At 38.0% G+C, this 23,779-nt stretch overlaps 1 protein-coding gene across 5 annotated transcripts in view; it reads left to right on the top strand.

The window, feature by feature from the left end:
- The window catches only part of LOC137103734 (PALM2-AKAP2 fusion protein), a 70,193-nt gene that overhangs the window by 38,523 nt on the left and 7,891 nt on the right, over nt 1-23,779 (top strand). For all 5 annotated transcript variants that reach the window (XM_067484351.1, XM_067484349.1, XM_067484348.1 and 2 more), the window contains 5 exons: nt 2,120-2,205; nt 21,863-22,069; nt 22,430-22,792; nt 23,157-23,255; nt 23,350-23,451. In XM_067484351.1, the coding sequence (XP_067340452.1) occupies nt 2,120-2,205; nt 21,863-22,069; nt 22,430-22,792; nt 23,157-23,255; nt 23,350-23,451 (857 nt within the window). The remainder of the gene's footprint in view (nt 1-2,119; nt 2,206-21,862; nt 22,070-22,429; nt 22,793-23,156; nt 23,256-23,349; nt 23,452-23,779) is intronic.

The raw sequence follows: 23,779 nt of genomic DNA, 5'->3' as shown, positions 1-23,779 counted from the left end.
ATTCATTAAGATTGTTAATGTTAATAAAACAAGTGGTAATTTGTAATGTTGCTACCACAAAGATTATTTCAACCCGTCCTCTATGAATTATGTGCAACCTTGCAATTTAGAACATCATTTAAAACAACATTGGAACATTCATCACAGTTTTTTAGAGAAGCTGTCTCAATATCTGCCATTGTAGAGCACGGCAATCACAAAAAGAGTCAGTGAAAACCTTGAGTACCTGGTATTAATAGTGGTCTAATGTAGATGTCTTGCTGAGCAGGACGTTGCAGCTGTAGGCTACATAAAAACGGCTGCTTTGAAAGTAAGTGAAGGTTAAAACTTAAACATGTGTATGTTAACAAAAATTGATAAAGTGCACTTTGGCATCAGCCTGTTCTTACTTGAAATATTAATAACAGGCATATGGGAAGACTGTATGAGAACATGGATCATAAAAATATGACCATACCTTTGCTCATGAAAAATAGCTCTCATAATACTGCAACATTCCTGTGGGGACTGTGGCTGTAGCATCTAATGAGTCCACATAAGTATGATCAAGTTAAGAACTCCTACCATAACTCTTGACTTGTGTTTAAAACGGCTGATAGAATGAAGGAAAGTAAATAAAGTAAACAAATAGCTACAGTAGACTAATAGATACAGATAAATCTTGATGCACCCATGCCCTAGTTCTGCAGAAGACTTGAGGCGCCCCCCTGATATCAGTTTTAGGTACTGCATGAATCATGTAGCATCATTTCATGTCCCATCACTAAAATCTACTGCAATTAACAGACAACAAAAAAGGAATGGTTTAAATATAAAAAAAAACAATGCTACCACACAGATAATTCGAACATTTATTTTACTGCCACACATTCAAACGCACACTGCGTGAACCAAGAGGTGGCCACAATCTTTCTACAGGACACTAGAGGAAAGTGACACATTTAATAAATAGTTTGCATACAATAAATTGTTTAACAGTAGCAAACTGCAGATTTTAAGGAAGGGGCTTTGGAGCTCTCATCTTATTTTTCCATTGTTAGTTCGTGTTTATCTCTAACGCCAGGGTGTTATTTTTCTGGGGTAGGCAGTCAAAGAAGCATGACACAAATTTCTACAGAAGACATAATACAAGGTGATAAAAGATCACATTAGAGACACCATGACAACCAGCCTCTGAAACAGGGACTAGTATTTAGGCCACTTACTCTCTTGCTCCGTCACCCTCTTTCCCAGCACGCAGGCTGGGTGTGTTTTCCATGATAACAACACTAACTGATTTATCTTTAGACAATGACAACCTTTCTTTAACAGAAACTAAAGGTGTACACTGTCTCACATGCACACACACACACGACAGATTAATGTGTGATAGAATGTGTCAAGATTGGAAAACATGCTTCACGCTACGCATGAAGAACAATAATAGTAGAATAATAATGTATGGAAACAAGGTAAAAAGTATTGTAGGAGTAGGTTTACTACATTTTTATCACTTCACACATTATCAATTCTACTAACACTACTACAGTATTAGTACTGATACTACTACCAAACTGTCATGTTGTGCTAGTTTCACCTAGTATTACCTCTATTATATAACCATTAGCTAGGCTATTTTAATGTGAAATCTATTGGAGTGAAATTATTCCTACTGCAGTATTATGACTTTAGCTGCAGTGAATGTGGGTGTCAGAAGGTTGAGGAGGATATGATTCAATATATGATTAACTAAAGATAAACAATAAGGCTAAAACCAACACAAAAAATACTGTCAGAGAGTAAAAGTTTAGGATTCAAACAATGTAAACTATGACTATAACTGATTTACAGATTACAATACACCATAAAAGCATACGTACAGGTTGTGCCCTATAGTTACTAGCTGTTGATACCATCATATTTACAGGTCAGCTGCATGGCTGCATCATTTGCTTTTCAATGTCAATTTTGCACTTGAAAGTTACAATTTCATGTTTTTCCTTCACACATCCCATCCTGTTGGTGCTTATGAAACTCCTTCCAAAAGCAGGTTATAAACCAGAAGAGCCAATTTTTTGTAGTTCATAAAAGTACTTAAAAAGAAGAAAACAACAATTTATCCAATTTTCTTTTACTTTAGGTTTTGGACAAACACCAGGCGTTGCCTTGACAACAGCAAATGGACAAGAACCTCCCATTCCATTCAGACATCACTACACTGCCATGGTAAGTAATGTGTAACTGCGGGACTGGGTTTTAGATCAAAAAATAATGGTGGGATTAACTAAATCCAATTGTTTTTAAGGTTAGGCAAGTGTTTTCTACGAGATATTCTTTACAAAATGCACTCACCTATTTTTTTACCTGTGCTACTTTCAAAACCTTTCATAACCCTGTCATAGAGAGGGGACAATTTTTTCACCTAGTATAAAGGGAATTACAGGGTCCCTGGCTTCGATTATCCATTTTGTGGGCTGCCACACACAGAAGTGGTGTGTGTTTGTGTGTGTGTGTGTGTGTGTATGAGATTGGTTGGATTGTTCCAAGCCAGTTTTTTTACCTTAATGGAAAAAGGAAAGGTCAAGAAAGATGGGAATCACAAAATGTGGGAGGGAACAAGGTAATTAACGTTCAAAGAGAACGAGGACAAGTTAGGACTGTGAGTCTACGGGTCAAAGGTATGTGTCATGTTTTTACTATAATTTTGCTATTGCTGTTTATTTTCATTCCATATCAGTTGTGTACAGTATGTAGGCACAGTATAGAACTCAAGTGGGTAAGTCAAAATATCCCATAATCCCATATTAATTGATGGCCCCTTCCTTAGCATATATGATGTCTTTTTTTCCTTAAGACGGAAAAAAAGAATAAGTTAATATGTTTGCTTGACCTGAGAACGCTACTGAATAAATAGTTCACTCTATATCCTCTATATCCACTCTATATCCTAATTCACTGTGTCTGTCTGTGGGTTTTATTTACAGGGTTTACTAATAAGAGCCATTTGCGCCAAGAGCCAAAACCCAAGAGCACTACACTTCCCATGATGCAAGATGACGAAGTCTTGCTTTAGAAAGTCTCATCTCATTAGGTCCAGTTTGTAACACAACCATGCTGCCAACAGCTAACACGGATTATGTCACCAGGGTCATTTTCTCAGGCTTCAAAGTCACAGAAGACATTATGAGCTACATATGGTTTCCTCATGCCGTGAACGCGAATCTTAAATATCTGTCTAAATTGCCTGGAGTAGCATAAAGTAGCGTGAATTGAGTAAACGACAAGAGTAAACAGGCTTATTCCCATTCTGGAGAGTTCTGAGTGTGTTTGTTGTTCCCCTGAAAACGCCACCTGAGCACATTTGAGAGAGGGGCTGCTGGAGCAGGTGGTGGAGAGACAGGGAGGTGGGGAGACAGAGGCAGGACGGGGGCCTGACTGGGCTGCGGTCAGATTGTTTTGCAGCTGAATAAATGAATGAAAGGCAGGACGGCGGTAACCTGATCCGCGCGGCTTGGCCTCATTGTGCCTGGCTAGAGCTCGCGCAGGCGGTTCGCTCTCTGATTGTCTCTGGAACGGGATAGAAAACACTCCCGGGACCTCGCGAGCCCTGCATTATTCAGCGCGCGTGCCTAGAAAAAAAAAGAGAGAGAGAGAGCGAAAGGAGAGAAGCGTGTGTGTGTGTGTAGGGGGAGGAGAAGAAAGGGGAGGGAGCCGTCGGTTGGAAAGCTGGCGCGTAAAAGGAGCTCAATGCCACCCCAGCTACATCTGAGAGCGCACGAGCATCCGTCCCGTGACTTCTCTTGTGCGTTTGTTTCATTCATCGTGCCGCCGGCCGGTGGTGCAGCAGCTGCCGCTACCCTTTTTTTTCGAGGTAATTTTTGAAGAAGAAGAAGGGGAAGAAGAAGAAGAAGAAGGGGAAGACAAAGCAGACACAAGAAGTTAGAGGTAAGCAGCTCGGTTACGCCTCCGTCGTCAAAAACTAATCCCGGTTAGTAACTGTTAATAAATCGGTGCTAAGGAGCTCAAGGAGATCAGCGCTTTTGCTTAGCACTTACACAGCTTTCACCACCTTGACCAAAACCAGTGCTGAAAACACCAGAGAAATGTGTTTAAACGGAACATAACATGGGGAAGGATGTTCAATGAAAGTGTAGTCTGGGTGGAGGTGTGTGTGTTCTTTGGGGTCCATTGAGTTGTATTTGCCTCCTAGTTAACTGCGTTGTCTGCTACGTGTGTGTTTCTGTACCAGTTAATAAAAAGAGAGCCTGTAGCGTTAATTACACTGATTGACTGTGAAGTGGGGAGGACACAGGATACTGCAGACCTCCAGAGGAGGTCAGTGGACCAGACAGCTTGCTGCAGTAGTCTCTATTTCTCTCTCTCTCCCTGTCTCCTTGTGCTAATTTTTGTCCTCTGCATCACTTTACCAACAACCTATTATTGAGAGGCTTGTTGTTGCTGTCTCCTGTCATATAAAAGCAAGCATTGCAATGCTGTTTAACTGGAATTTCAGTTATTTTCTCACTAAAATGCTCATTTAACCATAGCTTACTAGTAAGCAGTAAAAGGTTGCTTACTCAGGCTGACATACAATTAGCATACAGCTGCTTTGTAGTCCCCCCCATAAAACCTTAGGTCATGGTCAAGTGGCAGAGCATGTTCTTGTCAATGGGGGATGAACATTTCCATGCTCAGTTGTGTACTTTGCTGGGTATGCTTTTTACTCTTGGCACTGTATAGAAAAAGTATGGAAAAATAATCTGTGTTTCAACTGGGCCATCTTTTAGCCTACATCATCAGGACAGCTTATTCTAAATGCATCATTTAAATTTGGTGTATTTAATGAGAGTAACTCTTGCAGCTGTTGTCAGAATAATTTGACTTGAAGAAGCAACTTACATTGGGCATGTTACTTTCAGTCACGCTTTATGATTTCACTTCACTGTGGGGTTTATGACGTTTTGCCTGGGTGTAGCTGTTACAATACCAAAGGTGTCACACCACAGGTAGCCTTTGCCGCCACTATTTGACGCCCTGGGAACAACTGCGTCCAGTATTGACGCTCAGGTGCACTTTAGCATCAGTATTGAACGCTTCAAGAGTGTCACCCTTTGATGCCACAGGAAGGACTTTATATACACAAGAAGAAACTACATTAAGGTTAGGGAGACAACTTCAGGGCCAGGTTACGTTAAAACACAACAACGGTTATGGTTAGGCACAAAAACGTCAGGTTAAGTTGAAGTTAAAAGGAAAATTACATTAAAACAAAATGCTACAAACAGTGAAAAGGGCACACATTTGCTTCCTTCTGTAGTAACCACATGCACCACATTGTGAAACAGTCATCAATAAAGCGCACAATGTCTCGCACTAGAGTCGAACCCCGGTCTACTGCAGAAAAGTCCTGTTGCGCCATCAACTGCCCTGCCGGACCTCACTATGAGTCTTTTTCCTCTTCTTATCACATCATTCATTTAGGTATCAAATACTGAATAGATTATACTGAAAGCTCCAAGCGTCAATCACCGAGGCGAACAGGTAACTTAAGCGTCCTTATTTAAGGCAGAAAGGACTGTGCAAAGTTGCGCTTTTTGATGCCTTGGGAATGAGAACAGAATGAACTTAGGTTTCAGAAATTAAGAGTGTTTCTTTTGTTCATTTCTATTCAAAATTGGATTTTACTGATTTATTTACTTTGAAACCAGTTTATGCTTTGTAGTTCTCAACAGACAAGGAACAGCAATCTGATAAGATGAAGCAACAAACATTAACACTATGTTCAAATCAGTTTTATTTATTTTTTTACACGATGCAATACATTTTTTACAGAGAAAGAATTTACTGATGAGATTCTAGTTAGATTTGATCAGTAAGGGTAAACAAATCATGGTGAAGTATTTTTTATTGTCCACTGGCTATTTTAGCTCATCAACCATGCTCACTGTTTTATTTGGTCACCATTTGAAATTTCTAGCTGATTCTGGAAACAAGGAAGCAAAGCAGCGAACTGCCAATTCAGACAGAGTGTTGCCAATAACCTCGGGTAGCTTCAGGGACAGAAAAACTACAATCTGCTCTCCCATTCGAATAGATAGTCAATAATAAGCCATAGCCATACCTGCTATATGTAAGATCCCAGGTTCTGTTAGTGTAGCACAAGGTTTCTGCGTGTTTCTGTGGTGTATGTGTGTGTCTTGTGGAAGTTCATTTTCTGTCTCCACCCTTGCCTCACCACTGTGGAGTCTGTGAGAACATTGGCAGGAACAACAAACTTATCAATGATGTCTTCTTCCTCCAAACCTCTCCCTCTTCCCAGAAAACACAAACACACACAGAGTCATGTCTGACTATAGTTGTGAGGACACTCAATGATATAATGCATTCCCTAGGCCCTTGCCCTAATGCTGACCTAAATCTAATTGTAACCCTAACCCTAAAGCCACTGGAAGTTGTGTGAATCAGCCTGATTCAAAACTATATTTGTCCCAACAAGGACATAAAGACATGCACGCCTGCACACACACACACGCACGCACGCACGCACGCACACACACACACACACACACACACACACACACACATATATATACAAACAAAAATAATCACAGGTTACATAAAAGCAGTGTTGTTGATGGTGCTAAATCTTGCCAACCAAGACTGCACAGGTGGTGGAAATGGCATTGTGGTGCTGAAAAAGAGATAAGAGAGGCTGACTTGGTTACAAGACACAATGGTAAAAAGAATGGTAATGGTTAGTGCATGTATGGTGGGGGTAGTTGGAGCAGCAAGTGAGGAGAACATGGGAGGGAGGTAGAAGATTCTAGTAGGAAGTCTGTTCAACGTCACGTGGCTCTAACTGTTGTTAACATTAACTGGCCGATGGCCGATCTGTTGATGGGCGTTCACTGGATTTGTTTCAGGAAGAGAGTGATACTCTGCCTTATGTTTTCGGATTGACACCATTGTTTGATACAAAATTCACTGTTGTGGATGGTTTATAGTACTGTACAGTCCTGTACTGTAACCTATTAGATCTCTCTGTGTGGTATCAGCTGACAATCAGTAGATAACATGAAAAAGGAAGAAAACATGTGGCTTAGGTCTTTTTAATTGTAAATCATCTGGAATGCCCCCCAGGTCAGCTATTAGATTGAGCCTTGAAAATGATTTCTCTACCATCTATAAAAAGCCTTTTCATGTTTGTGCATATCTGAAGTAGCTGGAATTTTAAGTAGATCTTTTGGGTGTGAATGACACACTGTGACTATTTTGGTATTACCCATGTGATTGGATGACAGCTAAAAGTGGTGAAGGGACACAGTGGTGTCTGTGTGTGTCTAAGGCCTTCTGTTTTATTTCTCATTACTTCTTCCTTCATAGTACAGCAAAGACAGAACCTTGATACAGTGAAAGAACAACACATTTGAACAGATTAAGGCACCTTTCAACAGCATCTAAATGCTGTTGTTATAATCTTAAATTGTCATAAAATTTACACCAATCATCATGTATTTAAAGAAGGAAATGTACAATAATTGAGCCTCTACAAGTGCTCTGATTGAAAATCAGCCTAGAGTTGGTTTTTTGATACAGGTTTGGTATTGCTTGAAGATTACTATTATGAACATAATTTTTTATCATTATTTGTATTTATTTTTTGTCCTTTCGACACAGTGGATCATTGTCCGCATGTTGCCCTTCCTGACGCAACCCTCCACAATCTCCACCGGGCTTGAACTGGCACTGCACAGCTGGGGATGGGAATGGGCTGTTAGGGGTTCAGTGTCTTGCCCAGAGACACTTCAACATATAGCCAGGGTATAGGAACAGTTTCAGTAACTCAAGTTAATCATTTCCATCACTGATATATGTTAATATACATATACTGTATAACTGTGTCCGTGCCTTCTTGATTACAATGGATTTTAAATCTGGCACAGGAAGATGGCTTCCTTATTCTTAATCCTGCCTACAAAGCTTTGAATGGCTCAGCTATGTTTCCAACTGGGTCACCAAACTAAACCATTTGGAACACTGATTAAATCTATGTCAATTCAAAGGTCTGAAACTAGGCTTGGTTTAGTATAGTTGAAAGCTGGGGTTTTCAAATTACCTTTGTCTTCACACAGTTCATTTTAATGCAGAGGATCAAAGGCTTTTACTACCATATCATGTTAAGACTTGTGTTGCTTTTTTAAAGACAATGAAAGAAAAATGTTTGAATGAAGCAATTCACAAGGTCAAAGAGTAATTTCTTGTCACATTCCATCACCGAAAAGCATTATGTTTAATGTTCTGGAATTTATGTTCTATAAAGGAAGAGAAATAAAGAGATGCAGGAAATGCAACAATACAACTCAGCCATGTGATCGCCCCCATTACACAACCCCTGCCACCCACTATTGTCCACATCATCCACCGACTATTGTTGCACTGTGCAACAGAAGTCATTCATTTAATAAAAACCAAAGCACAAGCCACCTGCTACCATAAATGCTGTGTTTACAACATGCACACACATATAGTAGAATTGCCATTCAAAAGTACATGGAAGAGGACATCATCAAGATAATTTTCTTTTGATCAGAACAACTCTTACTTTTAAAACCACACAAATTGTCTAATATATGGTTCCTGGCAGTACAAGACAGAGATGAATTGATTTAATTTTCCTGTGAAATAAACTAAAACAGAGAATGTGGTTCCTGGAAGTCAGCAGGGAGGTTGACCTCTAATGTCGGGGCTTCATCTCATAACACACCGCTGTGTTTTGGTGGTGAAAAGCTACAGAAGTCTCTTTATCACATTCCAGCTTTAGACTGGAATGTACCATTTGGGCTTTGGGTATTACAGAATGTGTGAGGGGGGCTCGGGGTTCAATCATCTGCATGGGTGTTGTGTTGCTTGTGCTTGTAAGAAACCAGCCAATGTGTTGACCGTCAGTGATGGGTCATTTATACGCTACATGGTGGTGTCAAATTGGGTAACTTAATAACATGCTTCAACAAAAAATTGCAAAATTTAAAGGGGGTGTGAATACTTCACACATTTACAGAAAGTTTCTTAAAGAATTTAAGGAATTTAATTTAATTAACAGGAAACACTGTTAATTTACAGATTTTTCTAAATTAATAAAATGAGAGCACTAATAGTTCAGTGGCAAAACACTTTTATTTTATGGATTTTTATAATTATTATGATCAAACGCCTTCAATGAAGTGTCAACTCATGATCAAGAGTGTAAAATAATTTCATTTTTGAAGAAAAAAGAAGTCTCTTAAAATACAGTATAAAACTAATTAAAATCATGCCAAGCTATAAACTTAACTTTATACATAATGTTAAAAATCATGTTTTTAGCTTAAAACAATGATTATTAATTTTTGTAGAATTAGGAGTCCAAGTCTTAAATACAGTTGTATGCAAAGGTTTAGGAACCCCTGACAATGTCCATGATTTTCAGTTATAAATATTATGGTGTTTGGATAAGCAATTTTATTTTGATCTATCAAATAACTGAAGGACACAGTAATATTTCAGTAGTGAAATTAGGTTTATTGGATTAACAGAAAATGCTCAATATGCATCAAAACAAAATTAGACAGGTGCAAAAATTTGGACACCCCAACAGAAAAATCAAATCAATATTTAGTAGAGCTTCCTTTAGCAGAAATAACAGCCTCTAGATGTAATGAGTGTCTGGATTCTGGATGAATGTATTGTGGACAATTCCTCCTTACAAAACATCTCCAGTTCAGTTAGGTTTGATGGTTGCCGAGCATGGACAGCCCGCTTCAATTCACCCCACAGATGTCATTGAGGTCTGGGGACTGGGATGGCCATTCCAGAACATTGTACTTGTTCCTCTGCATAAATGCCCGAGTAGATTTTGAGCAGTCGGTCGTTGTCTTGTTGTGCAACTTTGTGACTGATTCCTCAACATTATTCTCAAGAGTCTGCTGATATTGAGTGGAATCCATGCGACCCTCAACTTTAACCAGATTCCCAGTACCGGCACTGGCCACACAGCCCCACAGCTCAATCTTTGTTTCATCAGTCCACAGCACCTTATTACAAAATGAAGCTGGCTTGTCCAAATGTGCGTTTGCTAATTTGCACTAAACATTTGTGATTTTACAGAGTTTTTTAATATAATAAAACTAAAACTTTCATAAATATTAAATGTTTTTTTCTGTAACTGTAGGACTTTTTTACTGTGCACATTTTGCAGTAACTGGTCCTGTCATGACAGCTGTTGCTCTGTGAGCTTGTTGAAATAATTTCAGAGATGTTCTTGTTAATGAAAGGTAAAAGAAAAAATAAATAACAGGACTCCATCATGAAATAGCACAAGAAAGTATAGTACCTTTTTAATTTACAGTGGTATTAAAAACAAAATGTGCACTTTATGGGTGAAAAATTTATAAATAAAAATGCATGTAAATAAATGGGATATACTGAATTTGTCAGGGCCAAACATGTTTTACTGCCACAGATTGTTATTTTCCTGTGTGAAGCCTCCTTCCTCTGGCTAAATACTACAGGCTAATGAGTTAGTTTCCGCAAATAGACAGGTGATTAAGAAGCTGCTCTTCTTAATGTGAGGCACAGCACAGGATGTTTATACTGTAATGTAACACCGGGAAGAGGTTCACTTTTTTTAGGACAATAATGTTAATACGCTTTGTCTGATGACTGAGAATAAGCTAAAACTATAGTTGGAAAAATATAAAAGGCTTATTTATTGCTGTTAATGCTCTTCAGCTTTAGCTATGCAACTTCAAAATTTACATATTGGAAGCTTTTTCTCAAAACAGTGCATGTAGCAGTCTGTTTTGTGATTAATCAATTAGACAATGCTGATGAAGAGTATGCTGATGATGGATAAAAAGGTCAGACACAATTCCTGATCAGCATAGAGGCTGTGTTGCCATTTTAGTTGTGTAATTTAGTAAATAATACTGTTCTCCATTAGCATTTCCTTGTTTTTAACAGAATACTTTAGAACTGATATTATGAATGGAGTTAATTCAACACCATGTAAAGATAATTAGCCAATTACTTACCTTGGTAGCAGGGATATCGCTTGTGTATTAAGCTGTTCATTTATCTAATGTAGCTCAACTATTTGGCTCTAATTTCTGAACTGCTGTCTTGGGCTTATTGATTGCTACCTGTAAAATCAAATGCGATTGACATGAGTAAAGCTGGTAGCAGACACAAGAACCAGCACGGGACTGTGATAGTTATGTTAATCTGAAAGAAAAAGATACCAGCTATTTAGCAGTAAATATACTAGAAAGTCACTTCATATTTTTAATATATCCCCTTCCCAAAAATGGAAACCTTTCTGTCTACATAAAATCCATTAACATGTTAGCTTTTCCGGACACATACAGTATATCCTGGTTATCCACTGTGTGGTCCTCTGGGATGAAATACTAAAATGGGCCGATTCATGCTAAAACGGATTAGAATTATATGCTCTGTGGCTTTTACTTTTTTCAGTCTTTCATACCCATACCAGTCATACTCAACCTCACACTCACACACACACACACACATGCACACAACCCTCAAACTAAGCCATCAATGTGTACTCTCGTCTCCTTGTTCTTTAATGCCAATGCTGATTTCCTACACAATGATTCTGATTCTGGTTGTCGGCTGATTTAATACATGCTCATATTTCACTTTTCAGTTTTGTTACGGAGGTTACCTGTGTTATAAACAGACATTTTTGGGAACTGACGTTTAGAAAGTCTAGCAGTAAGTGAACTGTTTCACATGCCTTTGACCAGTGGTTACACAGTATAGTTATTGGGTGAAGAGAGTTGCTCTGTTACGTAACCAGTGGAGGCTGGGCAAAGGAAGAAAATATGTTTTCCAAAAAACATTTTAAAAATGTGTTCTAAATTTCCTGAACAGTTGAGTTATGTGGTCCTGGTGCAAGCAGAACATCACCAGATAAAATCTATTCTTATACCTTTTAATTTACTTAGATAAAGGCATATTTGTATATAACAATATTTGATAGAATTATATGAAAGCAAACATTTAGGTATATGGCTGTGTTTCATAGTAAAAGCTCTGTATGCCTCTATAATATCAACAATATTACTCCTGATTTAAGACTTCAAGTCTATTATCCTGATTGGATGCATAATTAAATTAACTTAGTACACCTCATTACTTTATATTCTCTGTTTCTGCTGACGGAAGCCGATAAATTACTTGAAATTTTTATTATTTTCTATATGAATAGCATAATTGCTACATAGCTGTGTAAAAATACTATTATACAGCAAACTGTAGCTATTTTTAAATATGGCTGTTAAACAGCATGAAATGTACAGATATTGTAAACATTGACTTTGTCTCTGTACATTAACCGTCACATAATACACACAAAGTGTACCGTTTCACCACGCATTCAGCCTAGCAAAGTCCACTTTGTTTTGATTTCACGGTATTAAATATTATTGTACTCTCACTTCAGGGGTTTTTAAAAGAAGCAATATTTGTATTCAGTCCAAGAAGTAAGTAATAATGGATACCTTTTCAGTGTCCCAGTTAGTCCTATACTTTTGCTGGGATTGTTAATTTGGCTGTCTGTCCTGTGCTTGAAAAGCTTGTGTACAAAACTGGTCACACTCTCTGACTACAGACGTTTCTGCTTAAGAAGAGCACTTCATCTGTGAGTGTGTGTGTGTGTGTGTGTGTGTGTGTGTGTGTGAGAGAGAGAAGTGTGGCATTAGTATTCAGCCTAGAGAGTTTTACTGAAGCGCCTGTTGGGCCCTTTGTTGCTGTTCCATGAAGGGGTCTTAGGGGGTCCGGGTAGTATGCAAGTGGTGTCATGAGAGGGTTTGAAAAGGACACAAATAGTTGCCTTAAGTCCAGACCAAGTGTGTTGCGTTCTTCTGTAACACTGAAACTTAGGCATCTGACTATGATTCCAAGCTTGTTGTTGTTTCAGCTCTCTGACAATGGGTAGGTGAAAATTGCCTTCATTATTGTTCTCTTGCAGCAGCATATGGTGCCAGTGTGGGCCTTTGTATGTATTGGGGTGAAGGCACAACACATACTAGCCTTAATTAGTTTCTTGAATGAAGAAATAATGCACATTTCTTAACTGATTCTACACAATAGGGCTCTGAACAATTAACTCCACAGTAGTGGAGTATATAGTATATTAGTGTAGGTTTGTGGTGATTGCTAACAGCTAACCATACATTAAATTAGGTCAGGTTTTAAATATTTACATTTATAATGTGGGAAAATGTATATTAACCAAGTGTTTTGAGAGTTTTTTTTTCATATTTTGTATCATATTTGCTCATCTGATTATTACATTTCAGATATTTCATTTTGCTAAATGTTGACCCCTGTGAACTTAAGGTAACAGCATGGTGGTAGAAGTCTGTTTTTGTGTGCTTTCTAGTGCAGGTGGCCTCCAGTTTTTGATGTATTTCCGGTGTTGATGGCCACTTCCTTTGATACAATTTAGCTTTGCTGTCTTGCTTCCTGTTTAGATGACCTGTGAGAGGTGATAGCCTTTTATCGAATCAGTCTCTTTCTTTAATTTGCAACATCATTTATTTTAAATTCTTACAAGGGGTCCCCTACCAATTATTTGTGTCATTATTATTATCTTCATCTTGCAATAAGACTTAGTGCTTTTACAATATTAGAGGATTTAAATAACCTTTTTCTAACCAGGCTCTGCTAGATTTATGTAAAAGATGCTGCCACGGATTGTTAACTATGAATATTCTTGCAATAAGCCTGTTGTCAGTTATGCATCACAACAGATGATTGAAACTTTTCTCCTTTATGCAGACATCCTTATGAGCCCTTTTGATAACCACCTGTCCCCTCTATATACAATTTCAGTCCAAAATATGTCAAATTATGAGAATATGGCAGACGCATATTTAGTATAGTGATATTAAATGTGCTTGTGAGTGACTAATGCAGCCTTTTCTGTAAAATCTCAAATTAAACTCTACCTTGGAGACACTCAGGGCATGACCTATTTACTCAGAGTATTCATATTCAAAGAGTACCTAAATATGATTTACATGTTGACCAACTCTTTCTGTTTTTACTTATTTGAGCACCTTAGTGTCTTTCCACATATGCACAATGTTCTTCATCAATTCTGTATGGTGTTTGTGTGTGTTTGTGTGTGTGTGTGTGTGTGTGTGTGTGTGTGTGTGTGTGTGTGTGTGTGTGTGTAAAGATGTCTATGCACATGTGCGTCTTTTTGGCATGATTGCTGTTTCTGATCAATCATGATCCACTTTCATGACAGAAGACTGCTCTGGGCGGTGCTCTTTATTGACTTGATTGTGTTGACCCAGTTGCACATATTCATGCACAAACACATGCAGATTAAAAAAAACCTTACATATACTTCCTCATTTTGTAAGTCTCTTTCTCCAGCAATATATCTTAACCTCTATCTCAGTTAGTCCATTAAGTCACAACATAATGACCACAACAATCCTCTTTCAGTGTTCTAGTCCATCAAGTAATTAAACCCCCCAGTGCATATGCAATAATTAGGTTAGTGTCCCAATTTTTCTGCCACCGATTTTTCTTCGTCAAATCATTTCAAAAAAAGAAATGTTAAAATACTGGGGTGTAAACATTTGATGTAACACAGCTAACGTTTTTTTTGGTTACATTTTTTTTGCATTGTGGTCAGTTATGCTATCTAGTAAGATTCACAGTTAGGTGAGGAGAAAAAGCTATAATTTGTCAAACTCTGAAAAGACAAAAAACCTCTTTGTGGCTGCAATCTTCCTGACCTCTTGAATACTTTGTCCATCTCTACCAAAATGCTACCATAATTAAAATTGTTTCTGTTAGATAAAAAAATCACCTTAGTGTCCCTAAGTGTGTACGTCTATTTCAGTTTCTACAATGGTCAAGTTAGCGATAAGGAGAAAAGCTAGGATGGAGCAAAAATACTGTTCAGAAAAGATTCATTGTAACATTCTGCTAAATGCTGCATCTTCATTTGCTCATTGCTTTTCGGTTATTAATCTTTATAGTCCTATTTGCTGTAATGAATTCGGTCATCTGCACCTCACTTGTAGCACTGCCCTCCATCATTTACCAGCCACTAACACAATTAGAGCTAATTGCTGATGTATATTCAAGGGAAGTGTTTCCAGTTTCATTGCATCTCCATGTAGTGTTTGTGAGCCGAGAAAGTAAACCATGGCTCATGTTGGCTCTAATTTCGTTCTGTCTGATCCTGTGACCCAACACGTATCTGCTCACACAACACGAGTAGCCTTAGAGTGGACCCTGAAACATAAATTTGTTAGTACTTTCAATGGCTGACAATAGCTAATTTGATTTTGGATTTTACTAGCTATGATCAACACACCTCCTCCTACTCTGAGGTGTAGAGGCTTTAAGGGAGGAGGTGGCAACACGCTTTATTGTATTTTTACTAACAGGTGAACACAGTTAGACAGTTAGACAAAAAAAAAATGAGTCAACAGTCCTATACTCACGGTGACAGAAGAAAATAACATGCTCCTCTTATCACTTTCCTTTTCTTCAGTCATCATCGCCTCTTTCTTTCCCCAGTACTGACAGTAGCCATGGGTTAAAGGAAATTGGGTTAGCGACATATGCATGGATTGGCTTAAATGAGGACTTGGTCTTATACAAGAAGGGAGGAGTGGAGTGGAGTAGCCACAGGGTGGATGTTTTAGGTGTGTGTGCATATGAGAGCTGGCACAGAAGGGGTCTTTGTGCATGAGGGCATCTGAAGAAATCCACACACACATTTACACACTTAGACTATGACATCACAGCTTGCAGTGCATTCGGTAGGAATTTTACTGAGAAAGGAGCTTTGTGGAGGAGAGGAAAGAGACGGGAGGGAAGGAAAAGGAGGAGAAGTAGCAGAGGAAAAGGCTTGGCCAGGGAAAAGTCCGGCACTTCCACTATCTCGAACAGGACAGACCAGGGCTGGACTAAAGTGAACACAGTCGAAATTCGAAAGAAGACATCTACAAATCTTCGAGAACTAAAAATTACACAATGGATATACATATTTCACAAAAATAGACTCATCTACTGCTGAGACACAAGGTGTCTGCCAGAGCAGCAGGTGAGTACTAACTCTAGTTTGTGGAGTCATAAGATTTCTGTATTCTTAGAGTATATTATTTATTAACAAACAGAAGATAGAAAAGAATAGATGACTACATACAGGGGTTAAAAATAAATAGCACTGATAAAACTGCAAAAGATTAACTTTAAAATTTTATATACTAATGTGTTTTCAAGTGTTAACTAATTCACATGTCTGCTATAGAAGACACATATAAACTTGAATACTTTCAAGATGTAAAACATGAGTTTAATAAACAGCCCAATCGACTCCAAACAGCAACACCCCAACAAAATGTTTTAGTTATGTTTGTCTGTTGTATTCGACTAATGCCAAAGTTGAGATTGTAACTGTGAGGAAATCCAGATGTTACATAATGCTGTGATCACAGAAAGTGCGCACTTTAACCTCTGCACATTTTTGCCTGAGGACCCAACTGATTTTCCTGTTATGATCTGACAGTGATCATAGCTGGTAGCTCGATCAGCCCGCCTGTATTTCTGCTGAAAGGTAGTTATACCAACTAAAGTATGTATGAGTTTAACCACTTGTCAAATTTGTCAGGTACACACCGTTGCTTTTGTTGAACATCTCCAAGGTGTCCAAGGGGAGACCAACAAACAACAAACCTACAACAGGCTTCAGTTGCTACACAAGATCATTTATTGAGGAAACAGCCACAAACACTGGTTTCACTGCTTTTTTGGACCGTAGTATGTGCATGTGTATCTGCATTATGTACACTTTAGACTTTCACTTTGCATTTGCCAGTTCTGGATATAGTGTGTGCTCTAACAGAAGTGTATAATGTTATGTTGGGGGCATGAAATTTGTGGTTGTGTGTGAGAAAGAGAAACCAAAAGATAGAGTCTCTGGGATTGAAAAAAGAAAAAACAGTCAGGGTGTTTTTTCATTCTGGTAAATGTGTTCTAGTTTATAAACCCCCCCTGAGTCTCAGGCATGCAAGTGTGTATGTTTGTGTGTGTGTGTGTGTGTGTGTCTGTGTGTGTCATTATTGTTCATCACAGTCAGAGCATAACCATTTCCAGATGTCACTGGAATGGTGACAAATGGAAAATGAGACAGAAGTTAGACAGAAGACTTGTAGCTGTCTCAGATATGGTCATGATGGTATGACTACTTTCGGTTGAATAAAACAGGTGAGCGCTGTTACCATATTTCACATTTATGTAAATGTTATGTAAACATTTATGTATCTTTTTTAGCTAAGATAGACTATATGTGTGGCTCAACCTTAAAGAACCATTACAATATTTTCAGAAGTATAAAGACAAGAAGCTTAGCTTTTTCATATAATGCATGGATTGAAATGTTACATTATTTTTTTCCACATATCCACAAACCTAAAGATGTGTCCTTGCATACACATACAAAGCTTTGCTTTTTCAGTGGCTAGCCAGAGTATCCAGTGTCACTCATCTCAAGCATTAGAGTCCAAGTCTTGAGGACAGCTAGTTATGCCTGGAATGTCAGCTCACCTCAATCAAACATACCCACAGAAAATACACACAGGCTATACTACTACACACACTTGAATGAACACACTTACATGTGCATGGACCACTGCACAACTACAATTGTGTAAAAATTTGTGTGTCAGTGTGTGTTTAGCAGAATAGCACTGCAAATGAGACATTCCTGTACTGTAGTAGTTTTCCTCAGGCAGTAACAGGATATCCTCCCCCTGCACTGTCCTGCCTGTTGGACACACACTCCTACATACACACTGGACATTCCAGCACACACAAACACATGCAATATAAACAATAGGTCAGAAGACAGAAGACCTCATCTGTGTGATGGTGTAAATAGAAGGGACATCTCATCCTCACATAGCCACTAATGTCACTCAGTGGTGAGAAATCATTTGACTTGTTAAAGGGCAGCATGAGGGAGAGTAGATTATAAAATGTCTTTGGTGCTCTGTGTCATTCAGGGCGTGGTACAGCAAAGATGTAATTCTGCTGAAATTAAAAGTCGAACAAATTGCTTCTGACTCTGAATAACACATGCTGTTGTGTACAAAGAAATACAGTTTGTTGAAAGTTAGTCTTTTATCATTTGTAAAGCAGTGTTTGGGTGTTTGTCTTGGTCTTGCTAATGCCTCTAGGATGGTTGGTCTACCATGTTAATCTAGACTGCAGCATCGCCACAACAGTTTGATAGATTGGGTACATTCTCTTATGTAATTTAGAGCTGCAGAAATTAGTCAATTAACCGTTTCTTAAGCATAAATGTAAAATATTTTTTAGTTTTTAATTAATTTTATTAATTGAAGAACATGACAGATTAATCTATAAGGAAAATAATTTTTAGTCATAGCTCTACTTTAGTTCATCCAAATATTTAGCTGACCAAATGTCTACAAAACTATTCCATTTAGTTTTGGAAAACTCAGCTAAAAGATTGTATCACAATCTTTTAAATCACAATCCACTATGAATTATTTTTCTTCACAATTCTGAAATCAACAGACTAAAAATGCCAGTGGGAGCATGTAATTTGTTAAATCAGCATAGTTGTATATTAGGCTATATAATGTTTTTGTTTTCCACACAGGAGAAACATGACACTATCTTAAATCAAATGAAATTAGATATTGTGGACATATTGCTAACTTATAATTTCCATGAGCCTCAACTGAACTTTGTGTATTATGCTTTGCAACTAAGTGTATCATGCTAACATGCTAAATAAAAATGGTGAACATTGCATACAAATGGAGAAACATCACTGAAGCTGATGCATCTCTTGACACAAAGGGAAGAAAAAAAATATATATATATATATACATATATATACATATATATGCATATGCTTTGGAGTTTAATTAGGTAATGATATCACATTTTAGTTTATAAGACAGTATATAATGAGGAATTCCCAGATGACTGTGCAAATGCCCTCAGAGAGTAGTTTTATAAAAAAATAAAAATAAAACAGGACACAAGAGGGAGGACTGGAGAAAAGTGTGGAGAGAATTGTTACAGTACAAATGAGACAAGTGAAGTTTTTTTAAGGAAAGGCAGTTTGTTACAGTATAATTCATGATGCAACGTCAAAGACTATGATGCCAACAATCATAAAGAGAAGTGAAAAGGGGGATCCAATAAAAGAAGGAATGGGGACCAAGAGAATAAAAGGCAGAGAAGACTGTTGAATAATACTGATACAAATTTCAGAAGAAATTTGCAAATAATTTCACAGTTAACTGATGTAATGATACGTATCAGTATACATTTTAAATGAGTCCCATTAAATTGCATTCTTGTAGTATCTCTAAAGGTGTAAAAATAAATTTCCTTGTTATGGCTGTGTGTGTTTTATTTGAACAGTTGTTCAATTCACTGAAGTGGGCCTCATTAAATCCTCACACTTACACTCACAGGTTAAGACTTGGGTCAGTAGCTCCTTGTGGAAGCAAACACATCTTTAGAGTAGAGGTGTAATAGCTGCAAGGCACTAAAACAGGAAGCCAATAAAGTATTTGTTAGTGGCTTATACATAAAGAGAAATGTCAATAAAGACAGGGAGTGTGTGAGAGTAGCTATGTGCTAATGGAGGGTCTGGAATGTGTTGGATGGATGGTTCACAGAAACAAAAGGTCACAGGATTGATCCCTGGATGCCAGTGTCTCTAACCACAGCTTTTATATTGTCTTTTTTGCATAAATCACCCTCATCATCATCATCATTGGCCACATAAAGGTAGAACATTCTAAAAATCTAGAAGTATTTTATGCTATCACAGTCTGATTTTAAAAATAAAAAAGTTAAAATTAATTATTAATGTAACATCTAAGCATCTGGTGGTTATTGATTCATCAGGGTGTAGCACATCTTCCAGTAATCATAATACTAAGTAATACTGAGTAAGTGTTATTATGCAACATTTAATTACATCAGAAGCTAAAACTAAAGTTGCATGTACTTGGTCTTGCATGCACACGCACACACACACACAAACACACACACACAGAGATTCATTTTATTGCATTTTGAAAACTTTTTACTTTGTCTGGCAGTTACACAATAAGTTAAAAGGGGCATTGTCATCATTTGATATGAATATTTTGAGTGTTGAAATGAGTGATTCCTTCGTTTCATAACAACTGACATTGGGTCCAAAACATATCAGTAAGGCAAATTTGTAAAAGATGAGTTTAGGAATATACTAGGAGGCGATGTGTGTAACAGACCAAATGAGAAACTCTCTAAACTTATTTTGTTGCAGAACCGGCAATATGCTTTGCTGACATTTCCACTGTAAGTGATACGCTTCAGACCCACTGCCACACATGCACAGTAATGTATTAAAGTGCCAAAGCAAAGTGTGAGGGAGGAATGCAATATACCGGCTAGTACTCCTGTAGAAGATTGTTACATTACGGTTGTGGTCTGTCAAAAATCAGCAGCACATGACTTGGCGCCCCCTAGTGACCAGAAACAGTCAGCACACAAATCTGCAGATGCAGTGGTTGAACTTAACACTGCACTACTGCAATGCAGACCAATGTGTGAGTTGAATATTTGTGTGAGGTGTGACTTCTCTTCTAGCAGTTAAGAAAAGTTTGAATAAACAAAACACACAGTCTCCATAACGGTAATCTACCAAAAACAAACAGGAGTGATGAAAAACAGGAACCCATCAGACAATGTCCGTAGACTATTTAACTCTGAGAGTCTGGATAAAAACACTATACACTGCACCCAGGGCCACTGTAATCACCAATGGGGTCACACGTTAAAGAGTTATACACTCCACAGGGACACCAGAAAGGGATGCCCACTCTCTCAATCTTTATTTGCCATCTTTATAGAACCGCTAGCAGCAGCCATACAACAGAATATTAGAATTCCAGAAAGAAATCCAGGAAACAAATTCACACCAAACAAAATTTTCTTTATGCAAATGACATATTACTACCCCTACAGGATCCCTACTGCTCACTAAGGAAACATTTAATGTTTTATTAATGGCTTTTCCATAATCTCAAATTATACTATAAATTGGAATAAATCAACTATACTTCCACTCTCTGAGGATGCCTGGGATTCTGCAGCACAAGAATCCCTCCTTCCATTTCATATTGGCAACATAAAATTTAGGCATTGATATTTCGCACCTGCTGTCAGAGCTTTTCAATTTCAACTGTACTCCTATATTAATAAAATAGAAGAGGGCCTCAGATGCTCAAAAAAGCACATACACACACACACGCAACACTATGGGTCACAAAATTTCAAGACCACCACCTCTCTACTATTTCATCTTTATACACAGGCCCTCTCCTTAGGGTTTGGGAACTGTTTGGAAGGGAAACAAGCAGGGAGTCAGCCCTCTTTTTTCTTTTGTTTTAGTTAAATTATTTGAATGTATTATTATTACTTTATAGATTTCTCATTATCAACAAATTATAATTATACAATGTACATGCAGTGAACATGTTCTTAGCCTTAGTATGCATATTCATTTATCTTTCATAATTTCTCTTATGAGTCTTAATCCTTCAACTCTGATGCACTTTCATAAGCAAACACACGCTGTACATGCATCTTGTCTCTCACTAGCTGTTTTGTTTTGTATTGAGTTAATTGTACAGTTTTTTTGTTGTGAATAAAAAACAAATAAAAGAAAACTGGTCAATAAACATCTTAAATTGAAGTTATTGTTACTAAACTTATATTTGATGCACATGTTTGTTGTTTATCGCTGACACAGAAATCGTGGCAGGCTGCCGATGATGACACAATACCGAAAGCCCTGAAAAGCGTCAGTTTCCAGGAATCAGTCAGCATTATCACTGACAGGCCAGCAATGGAACTGGAGAGCCAGCAGATCCAACATGGCTGCCTCAGCAGCCCCAGTAACCAAGTCCACAGTACAGTTGGTGTGAAAGTAGAGAGTCCTGACAGTGAGATTGTGCAGGTAAGCTGATTTAGGTTCGAGTGTTTTAGTTTTTGGGGTTCTGTAGGAATGTGTTCTATGTTTTTTCCTAACAAATTTTAAAAGCAAAATAAGTCCTTACATTTTACTCCAATTTGAGACATAAATTATACTTGCATTAGACACAAAGTATTTGTGAAATTCGACTAATTCTGGTAATGGCCATTATCTAGACCTTGTTTATTTGTGTAATGACAACCTATAGATTACCATCTGATAGTACAGTAAATGTCTTTACTTTCTACCATAAAAATAAAAATATATTAGTATGATACTGTAACAAGTATATTGAACTATAGGTGTACATTTCAGTAACTTGAATATGTGCACATATGTCCCCAGGAGATCTGCTACTTGGACCAGGTCTTAGATGCAGCCTCAGAAACACCCACCAATGGAAACTCCTCCCCATCAGAACACACAAAAGCAATCAGCATCGATGGAACTTCTCCTTCTGTCTGCATGTCTGCATCCTCCCCTGTCAATCACCAATCAATCATTGTAGAGGGACAGAGACAGACCACATTCTTTCAACAGGAGGACTCTGCTTTAAGAACCAATGGTCATGTGCAAATGGAGGAGTCGGGTCGCAGCAGGGCAAAGTTTGAGCTGAGAGCATTTCAGGAAGAGAGACGTCCAGCAAAACTCTTCTCTCCTGGACAGGAGCAGCAGGTCAGGGTGACAAGGAGACGACCCTCAGAGGAGGTAAACAGCTGTTAATGTAGCAGACATACAAGACACAGTATTCAGATGAACAGTACAATACATTGATATCTGAACAAAGTAGTGTTGAGAAAACATGTTTTAATATGCTAGCCACAAAGTACTCCAGATCATTTCATGGACTAAAGAAATGACAGTGTAAAAAAAGATATTTGAAATTAAAAGTGTGTGGTAACCGTGAGCATCACAAGCACATGATGTGACAGTTGTAGCACATTATGTACACTAAAGATAAATATAGATAAAGATAAATATGTATACATCTTTTTTCTTTTCTAATCTCTAAAAGCAGTTTAATGGGACTGCTCTTAGTCATGCTCGTCCTCTGGTTTGATTCCTCTGTCAGGTTCAGGAGCTGGAGCGTGAGCGTCAGGAGCTAATCAAAGGTCAGGCAGTGAAGAAAAACCCTGGGATCGCTCAGCGCTGGTGGAACCCTCCTCAAGAGGTAGCCTCTCATTCAAGACTTGTTTTTAATTTAAACTGCACTGATCTGCTGACAAACTGGCTAATTGGTTCTTTGGGTCATTCATTCATTCAAGGTTCCTTTAGAAGAGCAACTGGATACAGAGCAGCTTAAGTCTCTCCGGAAATATCAGGAGAGAAAACAGCAGCAACAGAATCATACTTACACATTCACACAGGTAACATACACAAACATACACAAACACTTACATAATTGTAATGAGACAATGAGGCTTACACTCAGTGTGTAGAAAAATATGGAAATGTCGTTTCATCATTGGTCTGTACATGTAGAGGCAGGCTTACTTGTGTCCGGCAGTCCAAAAATGATCCACTCCAGAGATTGTTGTATTACAAACACTGAACATTTATTAATTTCTACGTTCCGAATGACAAAGTAAATCCACAGAAAACTGTGTACCTCAATAGCTACATACTCAACTTTCCACTACCACCTTGTTGCTTTCCACTACTACCTTGTAGTCCACATCCCTCCGTTAACTCCAA

The sequence above is a fragment of the Channa argus genome, chromosome 18 (assembly GCF_033026475.1).
Source record: "Channa argus isolate prfri chromosome 18, Channa argus male v1.0, whole genome shotgun sequence".
NCBI lineage: Eukaryota > Metazoa > Chordata > Actinopteri > Anabantiformes > Channidae > Channa > Channa argus.
The sequence above is the reverse complement of the archived record's forward strand: the minus strand, read 5'-3'. Positions and strand labels throughout refer to the sequence as shown.